Source organism: Priapulus caudatus, unplaced genomic scaffold (assembly GCF_000485595.1).
Source record: "Priapulus caudatus unplaced genomic scaffold, Priapulus_caudatus-5.0.1 Scaffold526, whole genome shotgun sequence".
Lineage (NCBI taxonomy): Eukaryota > Metazoa > Priapulida > Priapulimorpha > Priapulimorphida > Priapulidae > Priapulus > Priapulus caudatus.
Window position 1 is genome coordinate 272,070 of NW_014577587.1, and position 11,439 is coordinate 283,508.

The window sequence follows — 11,439 nt, forward strand, 5'->3', positions numbered from 1 at the left end:
ACAAAAACTACCCCTTTATCACACTGCTACTGGTGGTGTTGATAGTACGGTGTAGTTTTTGCCTGCGTTAATTAGTTACAGGTGGCAGCTCTCTATTGCAGCCTGTGGGCTTGCGTAGGTAAATGGATGAGTGCTTACCTATTCTGTCTTGCAAATAGTTGTTGCTACTACGTGCGATGGGAGCTTCCATCTTTAATCTTAAGACACTTAAACGTTCGCGCCATCTCGTGGCAACTTTCATAACGATTCCAACAAACATTCCTTTGAGAAGGTTCCTGATACCATCCCTGTGCCTTCAACTGTTTTGGCGTGTATGTGAACACATTTGGGACTAACAGGGTTTAGTAGAATCCCACCACTCCACCACAGAGTCACCGCAGTAGACGTTAGATTAGCGCTGTCGCTCCGCGGCACTTGTTTCTTGAGTGAACGTTTTTCGTGGAATTTCCCAGAAAGGTATTATACACGTTCGCACGCACGCACGCACGCATGCACGCAGCATTCTCCAACGGCGAGTGGTGGGAGCGGCTAGTTCTACATCAGTTTTTGTGAAAGCAAGTTGATATACAGTGACACATATGCACTGGCAGTGGCCACTGGCAGTGGAATACGTTACATGTAACACACTGACAGTACAGAATGCAATAGAAATTATACGATTTAAGGAGCATTAACCTTCTTCAACCAAATTTAGCTTTTGAAATTTCACTGTGACATTGTAGCCTCATACGTCCAGGCATGTATAGATTCTACTAGCAAACCCGGAAGTCAAATTCTTTCTAACAGTAAACAAATCCATGTTTAAGTTTAACCCTCCTCTTGAGGGTCAAAACGTTATCCGACACTTACGCTTCGCATGTCAGCAGAAAGTACATTTCATGGTCCTTTCAATAAAGCCATAAAAATGGTAGGTCACCACTGAAACAAAAAAGTTTTTCAATCGCTCCGTCAGACCATGTCCTCAGAAAATGTCTAAAATCTGACTTGTGCCCCATTGACCTTTGACCTGTTAGATTTTTGCCCAACTGTTGACGAACGCACAGTCGCACGAACGCACGGACGGCTGGACGGACACACAGACGCACGCTCATGCGATTCTACAAGCTGCACTTGACTATGTCAGATGAGCTAAAAACGGTAGTACAACACTGAAACAAAAAAGGTCTGTCAGCCCACATCCTTCAGAAATGCCTGAAATCTGGCTTTTGCTCCACTGGCCTTTGACCTGTGACCTCCAATTTTGCCAAGGTGATGGCTTTTCTTAACAATGCCTCTATATATATATATACCGAATATGAAGACCATATATCAAGGTTTAATTCTTCTGAGCAAAAATTAGACAACGGCGGTAATGCCCAGTTTCGGAAAAAAACGCGCATGATGGATTCAAAGGCATGCAGTCACAGGCACTTTGAGCATTTCAATAAAAATCTATTTACTACCAAAGTCTTAATATTTCTATACTCTCTTTCACCTATTATTGCCGACAATTTCCTGTAAATGCCGTCCAAATGCTCATCTGCAACAAACGCTGGCTGCCGCTGCACACCGACACATAAATATATATCAGGTAGGAAAGCGTGCTGCCAAAATTCGCTCAACGCTCACTTGATTTCACACGAATACAACACAAATATTCCACCATTCTACTCCATCTTTGTTTCTATTTGAAGGACAGTGTTCACTTGTTATAAAAACATACTGTCTGTGTTCGTAACCGAGCTGTGTCACGCGAAATCACACAAAGCCTGACGAAATTCTCGCGTTCGCTCCCGTTGCGCAGTTTATGTAAATGGATGTCAGAATCAGGAAACACCCACTGGCGCTGTTCGTGACCTCATTTTTGCGCCGCAACGCTGCAACGTTTATGCAGCACTCCACTGGCGGCTTTGACGAGGCTCGTACGGGAGTTGGAAAGCAGCGTGATAGTTTCCCACAATGCAGTGCACCTCCTATAGCCCTGTACTTGCAGCCATTTACATAAACTGCGCAACGGGAGCGAACGCAAGAATTTCTTCAGGCTTTGTGTGATTTCGCGTGACACAGTAGTAAGCATATATGCGTTATTGTTAAAATATCTTTAAAATTTGAACCTCAGACTGCGGAGTCCCTCATTTTGCCGCGAACTTCCTCTTTTTGAGGGTAAAGAGTCCGTTGGACTCCCGTGTTCAAAAGTAAATTTCTACCCCTGCCATATATGTCAAGCCGTTTATATTTGTGGCCATATTGTTGCCGGATGGACGGATGAACCAAACGGACGCTCATGCAATTCCACAAGTTGCATAGATCTGTGTAAGCTAAAAATATAACCACAATGTTTTACATGCATTTCTAGGTAGACTTTAATGCTATGTAGACAACTGGCACTGCCAAAGACATGCCTCAATCAATCCTTGTTACAATCAGATATAAAGCCTAACATAATATAATGAAACAAGTGCCGCGGAGCGACAGCGCTCATCTAACGTCTACTGCGGTGACTCTGTGGTGGAGTGGTGGGATTCTAGTAAACCCTGTTAGTCCCAGATTAACGTTTAAGTGTCTTCAGATTAAAGATGGAAGCTCCCATCGTCGTATGCGTCAGTAGCAGACAATCCTATGTTGCGAGCAGAATAGGTCAGCACTCATCCATTTACCTAGCAAAGCCTACAGGCCTGCAATAGGAGGAGCTGCCACCTGTAATCTAATTAACGCGCCAAAACTTACACCAGAGCCTACAGCACACCACATGCACTGGCAGTGGCCACTGGCAGTGGCATACGTTACATGTAAATATACTGACAGTACAGAATGCTATAGAAATTATACGATTTAAGGAGCATAAACCTTCTTCAAACCAAATTTAGCTTTTGAAATTTCACTGTGACATTGTAAGCCTCATACATCAAGCATTACATAGATTCTACTAGCAAACCCGGCAGTCAATTTTCTTTCTAACAGACAGTAAACAATCCATGTTTAACCCTCATCTTGAGGGTCCAAAAGGTTATCCGACCTTACTCTTCACATGTCACGAGAAGGGCAGTTTCATGGTCCTTTCAATAAAGCCATAAAAATGCTAGGTCACCGCTGAAACAAAAAAGTTTTTCAATCGCTTCCGTCAGACCATGTCCTCAGAAATGTCTAAAATCTGCCCTGTGCCATTGACCTTTGACCTGTGACCTCCAATTTTGGCACAGTGATGGCTTTTCCTACCATGATGCTATATCACCGACTATCACGAGCCTAGGTTGAGGTCCGTTTAGATTTTGGCCGCAATTCTGCATTTCCTCCCTATAACCTTAAGTTAAGGAGTGAATGTTCCCTTCTTTTTACACCTCTTGACCTTTGACCTTTGACCCCCAGCTTCAACATCCGCATACTGTTTTGACGATCCCCCCCGATGTGCCGAATATCGTGACCGTACGTCGAGCGGTTAAGATTTGTGCCCAACTGTTGACGCACGGACGGACGATCATGCGATTCTACAAGCTGCATCTGACTATGTCAGATGAGCTAAAAACAATAATAACGTAAATATTATTACTATTATTGATATTATTATTATTAATATTATTGTTATTCTTTAATATAATTATATATATATATACATGTAATTACCATAGAGTGAACCTCCAAACAGCATGTAGTGAACGTTGCTGCCCGTCAACACCATGTCGAGTAGCTTCATCAGTGCCATTGTCTTCAACCACTCCGTGTAGGTCATCACGCGTGGCGTGTCACGGCCGCGCCGCCACGGTGGAAGGTGCAGCGTGCAGTTGCCACTGATGCCGACGCCCCGCTCCATGTTGTAGCCAACCTCCTCCGTCAGAGGGTATAGGGCCGAAGGATTGAGGATCTTGAAACGGTACCATGACAGCGTCTTGTAGTCCGGGATGAGAAAGAGCAGCACGCAGCAGATGAGAATGCCACCATTGAGAACAAGTAGCACGACCTTGAGCTTTGTCATTGCGATGTCGGTGGCGATGCTCGGCGCCGCTGCGACAGGCAAATGCTTCATGTGCCGGCGTCACCCATCGTGTGTGCGGCCGCAGGGGGAGGTCAGTGGGTCGTCATTCATCCATCCCGAAGTGCGGTCAAGGTGACCAAAAGTCACAGGCTGAAATGTCACGAGATGCATGAGGTTTATCGAGCTTCTCTGAGTGAGATAATCACACCCAGCTTGAACAGAGTTGCAAGATCAAGATAGTTTGAACAGTATGCATCACACATGTTCAAGCTTGATTTTTGACTTTGCACCACGTTCTTATAAATCAGCATTTTTAGAACGCTTCAATTATGATGCTTACTATGTCAATCATTCAAGGCAAATGGTCAAATAAAAAGGGAACAAGGATATAGAAAAAAATGCAAATTTATATATGGTTTTTAATTAAATAATGTATTAGTGCATATAAAAACACATAATATTTTTAGAATGGATTAATACATAATGGAGTCATATAATACTAGCATAGGAGAAAGCAGTCTTAGAGTTAGAGGGTACATCTCACAGTTACTTACCATTACTAACAGCCAGTTAATGGATTATATAAGTTTTTGTCAAATTAGATAACATAGATGCATTGAGTAGATTACCACAATTTTATTAGAGATTTATTTAGAAATAAAGCAAAAAGCAACGTTAGATAAGCCTGAACGTTATTATTTTTGTGAAACCAATCAAAACACCAGAGGCATCTACTTATCACTAGTATATATAGTGCCCTATGAGATTATGCCGCATGTGGTTAACTTAGTGATAACACTTGACGTTCAACTTGACGCTGGGCACTTTTTTAGAGCATCGTGAAATGTCAAGTTTATTTAGAAGTGTAATTATAAAAGGTGGACATCCTTCGATTCTCCAACCTTCGCCAGACATGATGAAAACATACATGGATGTATAGCTGGCACTGGCTACGACAGTCCAGCGCGATATGCGACAAAACAGGGAAAGTAGTTTGGAGGTAAGTAATTGGACCGAGCATGCACATCAACATTGGCTAAAGATACGATGTTTGGGTTAACAAATGGGGCTAATAATATTGAGTACAGGAAATTTTTCTGAATTGCAATAACAGAGAAATATCCATTTATACATCAGCTAGTGTGGCAGAAATCGAAATGAAGAAATCAGCATTTTACTACTTTTCACCATAATCGACCGCCTGTGTGCAAAATAGGTGAAACATATGTGAAACATCTACTCTCAGTACTTACTGCGACATACTCATGACTAACAGCATGAAACCAATAAACTGGTCAAATGTTCTTGAGACATTGTGAGTAATTATGAGGATACCACTTGCAAATTGATGCGAAACGTGTGAACGCAGCGTCTTGCATGCTGTCACTAAGCTACGTAACAAACACAGGCTATTGTAATGAATATAAATCATGTTATTTTCGACCATGCTGCAATTTCTGACAGTTGACGGTAGGCGAGTTGTGGCTGATAGATTCTTGCATAATGAATACCATGAACAGGCAGGTTGGATCATGTGTCTGATTTCATCCGTAAATGTTTTTAAAAAGACCTATGCACCCTATGGCTACGTACGCCTCCACACGTACACAAGCGCAATCAAAACGCCCTAAAACGTTCTTATATCCTTGGGCCCTTATTTCTCCATATGTGACCTTTTATGGCGTTTTGAGGCCCAACGATATAAGAGCTGTCAACATTTGCACATTTGAACATGTCCCACATTGTGAAAATGAATTGGGGACAGCCCTTATATCCTTGCACCGAAATGAGCATGTACAGACGTGCCACCTGGTGTTAGCCATCGAATAAAACTGAAGATAAAAAATCTATGAAATTTCGCATCAAATCTCGAGTGTATATGAACATGTAAAGCAGTGGCGCAGACAGGTCATCAGTTGTAAGGGGGGGGGATGATTTCGCTGTTACTTCCATCGCAAAGTATACGAAGTGTGCGCGCATAGCACACTGCGAGCGCCTTGGCGTGAAGACATTAACGGGTGGGGTCCAGTGGCCTGCCCTAGGGCCCCTGTCAGGGTGCAGCCCCCGGAAGCTTGTGGACTTTAGCAATTTATAACCTTCAAGATGGCCGTTTTTGAGGAAAATGAAATGTTACGAAATGTTATTTTTTTCTTTGGATCCCAGAGGTTTAATAACATGCACCCCCCCCCACACACACACAACCAGTGGCGGATCCAGAAGTGAATTCTAGGGGGGGGGGGCGGGGCGAATCATGCAAGCTCAATTTGGGTACAAAGCGCCCGAGGGGGGAGGGTGTTGAAGGGGGTGTACCCCTCCCACTTTTGGACATCTTTGATTCATTATCATAATATATCAGGAGCTTTTTCCTCCTTCAGGGGGTGTCCCCCTCCTGTTGGGGAGGGGCCCAGGAGACCTCCCCCTAAAATTTTGTTGAAAATTACCCCTCTTTGATGCCATTTCCTGCACTCTGAGGCAGCATTATTAAACAATCTTCATCACACTAATATCACTGCTGAGTTGAGTGTTTTTATATTTGGGGACACCAATAACTAAAATACTTAATTTACTACTAAATCTGTGCTATGTACATGTCCTGACTGGGGTTACCAGTGCAGACTTACGTAGACTAAAATACGCTTGCCCTGAAAATTCTGGGGGGGGGGCCACCGCCCGTGCCACCCTGGATCCGCCACTGACAACTACAGCACTGGAATCATCTCCCCCTGATATTATAATTAAATGTATATTTTACTGAGAATGCTAAAACTGTACAAATGAAAGTGTCAATGACACTGTAGCTCACCACAAAAAAGGACACAAATGAGTGAGTGAGAAGAAGTCAGTTTTAATTGAGCAACCATCGATGTACATTATAGAAACAAAGAGTATACCGGTATATGGGAGAACTCCCATTATATACTCTTGATAATTATGTGCAATTTTTTATGTGAAAATAATAAATAATTATTATATTATATAACATTAACAACATAATTTATATAACGCAAAATGAATCACAATTTGTGACGGTAGAGATGGCGCTACACCAGCTTTGATGTTTCTTAGCATAAATCATTATATCATAATAAAATAATATAATAATAATAGTATAAATCATAATATGTTCATAGCAGGAATTTGCATTAAAGATATTGTCAATGAAATCTTGTAAAACGAACAGCAGACGAGTGTGACACCACAGACTGTTTGTTATCATCCATGTCTTTATAATTGCGAACCCTACCTAATTTGGCATAATTTTTTTTTTTAATATATCAAAACCCCCCTAAGCCAGTGCTCAATTTAAGGGTTTTTTTGGCTCAAGAGTTTTGGTTGTCCGCATATTATTTAACATGTGGCTGCATGCGCTCTGCTCAGTGATGCTCAGTGCCTGTAAAGCAAAAGGCCTAATCATGTAATTTTGTACGTATTGCAGTGACAGCAAGACATGGCCATTCGGATTGTTTCACTCATTATATAAGATAATAAATATATTGGTAATGTGTAAATGATGCTGGGATCAATGACGTATAATAATAGTAATTAAAAGTGCATAAAATTTATCTTATACACATTTACAATTAACATACTAACATTACCTACTAACATTACTAACACTGTGTCAAGTCACAGATGACAAAAATGAAAATTAACACGAAACATTGTGTTGTTAAACATGTAAGTGTTATACTTTTGTATCAAGCAAGCCAGACAAATGCGTCTGAGACATGTACGTTTGCAGCGTATTGTGGCAACCTGGCCGTATGTAAAATGAACGCGCGCATTATGAATATAACATTTTTATAGAGGTTGGACACCACAACCACAGAAGCAATTTGTAGTTGCCCGAGAGAAAATCCAGTCGTCACGGACGACCGGACGACTGTTAAAATTGAGCCCTGCTAGCCCTTATTTATTCACATACCAAAAATGAACAAAATCCGTTGAACCTGAACTGACTAATGGCAATTCCCATTTTTGCCAAAAAAATACTGTGGCTCGAAAGTACGTCGACTGGCGTGCTCCAAAATACGACGTTTAATATGGGAGCATAGCAGTAACAACTATACCCAATTTCAAACATGTGGGTCAAACGGTTTCAGAGTTATCGTTGACCGTAGCCAAATGTTGACAGACGGACGGACGGACGGACGTACGACGGACGACGACCCATGACAATAGCTCAGCTTGACGATGTCAAGGTGAGCTAAAAAGTATAAGGAAAACAAACAAGTGCATATTTTCACCCCTTATACAAAATCGGGAATATATGAAATGATGCTATAGTGTCGCATCGTATAGTCAGATGTGATTCTTGATGTCGCCTCTCCAAATGTATGAAGCGAGCGTAGAGTTTATAAGTATTGCGTTGATTGATTGTCCTTGAAACCCGTCAGTTCGTTCGTGCTTAGCTGAACAGCTACTGGAGAATCAGTAAACAGAGCAAAGACATGTAGAGTCGCAAGCTGGTCTTATCACACAAAAGGTTTATTTCATCTATAGAAACACCTCATTACGTATGAACACTCTCTACTTGTATATATATATATGCACAAATATAAGAGTGCCTAAAAACTGCTAGCTGAACGCTGCTAGAAACTACTCGTCAACGTACATTCATCCATACGTCCCGTGTCTCGTCCAAATCTGTTAAGTCGCTACTACTAAAATACTCTATACGTTCGCGTGTCACCACATAAAACCAAGGACTGCCGATTTAGGTATTACAGTGGGAAATCAGCCAATCAGCGCTGGGACAGGTCTAGAATGAGATCGTTTTTCAGTATATGCATGCGCTTGAATTTGTTATTTCTCATTAGAAATGCTTAGAACTCTTTGCATTTGTTAATTTCAGAAACTAGAATCTCTGCTGAATCCGACAGTGTAAGCGGCTCGTCCAGTGTGCGTTGCTGGGGCGACCGGGGAATTTTCGAAGGAAGCCTACTTTTTCGCGTAAAATGACATTGCAAAGTGGCCATTTCGAGTGCGTGCCGGAAAAAGCTTGTTTACAAAAAAAATTATAGAAGAATTTTTGAGTTAACAACATATATGGTGTCAGTTACAACATGGATTCAGAGAATGGCATTGTGATTTCTAAAAAAAAACTTTTTTCGTAAGTATGGCTGCCTATGGAAAATGATTTCCCAGTGTGATACCTTTAAGTGTTGAACAACAGTAGAGGGCGTCCATAGGCGGCAGGCCTGAATAAGCATCGAACAGAAATTAATTACAAATACTCACACTGTTACTGCACTTACAAAACATACTTTATTCATGTTAAATAACTACAGATTCATGCTCTACTTTTGCCAGCTCTATGACACGAATTTCTGCAAAGTTGTCTGAACACATTTTATACACAAAAAACACCAGCCGGTCGCTGCGGCTACGCCACCTGACGAAATGTCACGAGTACACAACAAGACCAATTTTCCTTCTAATGTTTTCTAGACGTCTACGAGGCATCCAACTTGCGTGCATAATGCAAATTATTGCAATCTAGTGCCGAATTTCAGCGAAAAAAAAAGCCCCAAAAGGCATTTTCTAGAGACGAAATAGTGCAATGGTGAACAATTGCGGAGGCTTACTGGTGTACACCTCCTTTAGGGGGCGTGTAATGTCGCGCCAATGTCACGTCATCCTAGAGGCGCCACAGGGTTATGATGCCTCTAAAAACTCATCAGTGGAGTACTCTATATCACTGTGTATTTGTGCATGCACAATGGCGTGCGCACTATGTGTTACAGCGGTGTATTGGACGGTGTTGAAGTGAAGTTATTAGATCAAATCAAACATTAAGAATAGGCAGTGGCTACGGGTATGGTAGCCGTATCTTAATGTCTCGAGGCCACGGGTACGGGAGTCCATTCGCTTTCATACTTAACGAGACCAAGATGGCGGCGGTGGCGCCAGATTTCAAAACAACGCCTTGGAAAATAAATTCACGATTTGAGTTTAGATGAGCTAGAACCCTAACCCTAACCATAACCATAAACCTAACCCTAATCCTAACCCTAACGCCAAAAAGGGGCTTCAACGACCGATGGCTACCGTACCTCCAGCTACTGCGTTAAGAATAAGACTATTAGTATTACTGGTACTGGTACTGGTAGCTCTAGTACTGACAAGTTGTATTTATTAACCATCATTTTATTATTGAAACGGTCCAAGTGCCTGTGGTCAGCGCCATTGGCCATTGGCAATTTGCCATTTGCCATTGGCCGCCAGCAGCAGTCAATGTAAGCGGGCTATAGTACTGGAGCTCAGCTAGTGTAGTGGTAGTCATACATAGACTGATAGAGTAGACATAGGGCCTAGTTGTGAGCCAGGCACCTGCTGTAGTACTGCTGAGAGGGTCTATGTCCCCCAGGGTACTGCCGGAACTAGACTGAATAATTCTGTCCCATATAACCTTTTTTATATTTTGGTGAGGGTTATATTGGGACAGAATGGGGTTCATTGAAATTTCGTGAGATCGGATACAAAATGCATGCGCTGCGAATGCGGCCCGTACGCCGCTATTGGCGCGAAAAAAAACCTACCGTTCCCTTCTACATGGCTTTACCTTGCTACTGATATGTGTATACATTCACTTCAATCGTTATTTACTTCTTAAAAGATTGTTTTTTATAAACCCTGCTTCATTAACTTTAGTAACTTACGTTGGCCATTTACAAACAATCAGACCAATCACAGCGAGTCTATCAGGCCTCCTGCAGCGCCACAGATACAAGCGAGAACCAGGGGCTATTGTAAGACTCGTTGTGATTGGTCTGATTGTTTGTAAATGGCCGACGTAATTTACTAAAGTTAATGAAGCGGGGTTTATGAAAAACAATATTTTAAGAAGTAAATAACGATTGAAGTGAATGTATACACATCAGTAGCAAGGTAAAGCCATATAGAAGGGAAGGGTTTTTTTTCGCGCCAATAGCGGCGTACGGGCCGCATTCGCAGCGCATGCATTTTGATTTTGCATGCGATCTCACAAAATTTCAATGAACCCCGTTCTGTCCCAATATAACCCTCACCAAAATATAAAAAAGGTTATATGGGACAGAATTATTCGGTCCTGCCTGCGCGGCGGTCGGCGGCGCCTGCGGCAGTCAATGTACGCGGGCTAGGTAGTAGGTACTACTATAGCTCTAGTACTATAGCCCGCGGATCGCTGCCGCAGGGCTATAGCACATTCTGCCATAGATGTAATCTAAGCAAATGGTCCAACTGATGTGACCAAAAATTTATCCCCAAAACGTAAAATGATCGGGCTTTTTAACACTTATCTATCAACATGGACATCTCACCTATCTTTTTGAACACTTCCACAACTTTACACCAGGTATTTATGCTGTTATTCCTCAAAGTCTTAGCACTACTGGTGTTTTGTTTTCAAATGCGGTTGCTGTCTGAGATTGCTGTTTATTAATTTGTAAATTCTAGCCACCAGTCGGTGGCGCCATCTATCTGTTTTTGTGTGTGTGTCACTTATA

The 11,439-nt window shown here is 42.0% G+C and overlaps 1 protein-coding gene across 2 annotated transcripts in view; it reads right to left on the reverse strand.

Moving 5' to 3' along the window:
• The window catches only part of LOC106811313, a 19,413-nt gene that overhangs the window by 5,498 nt on the left and 2,476 nt on the right, over nt 1–11,439 (reverse strand). For both annotated transcript variants that reach the window (XM_014814887.1, XM_014814886.1), the window contains exon 2: nt 3,601–4,099. In XM_014814887.1, coding sequence (XP_014670373.1) covers nt 3,601–4,000 — 400 coding nt within the window. In that variant the 5' untranslated portion in view covers nt 4,001–4,099. The remainder of the gene's footprint in view (nt 1–3,600; nt 4,100–11,439) is intronic.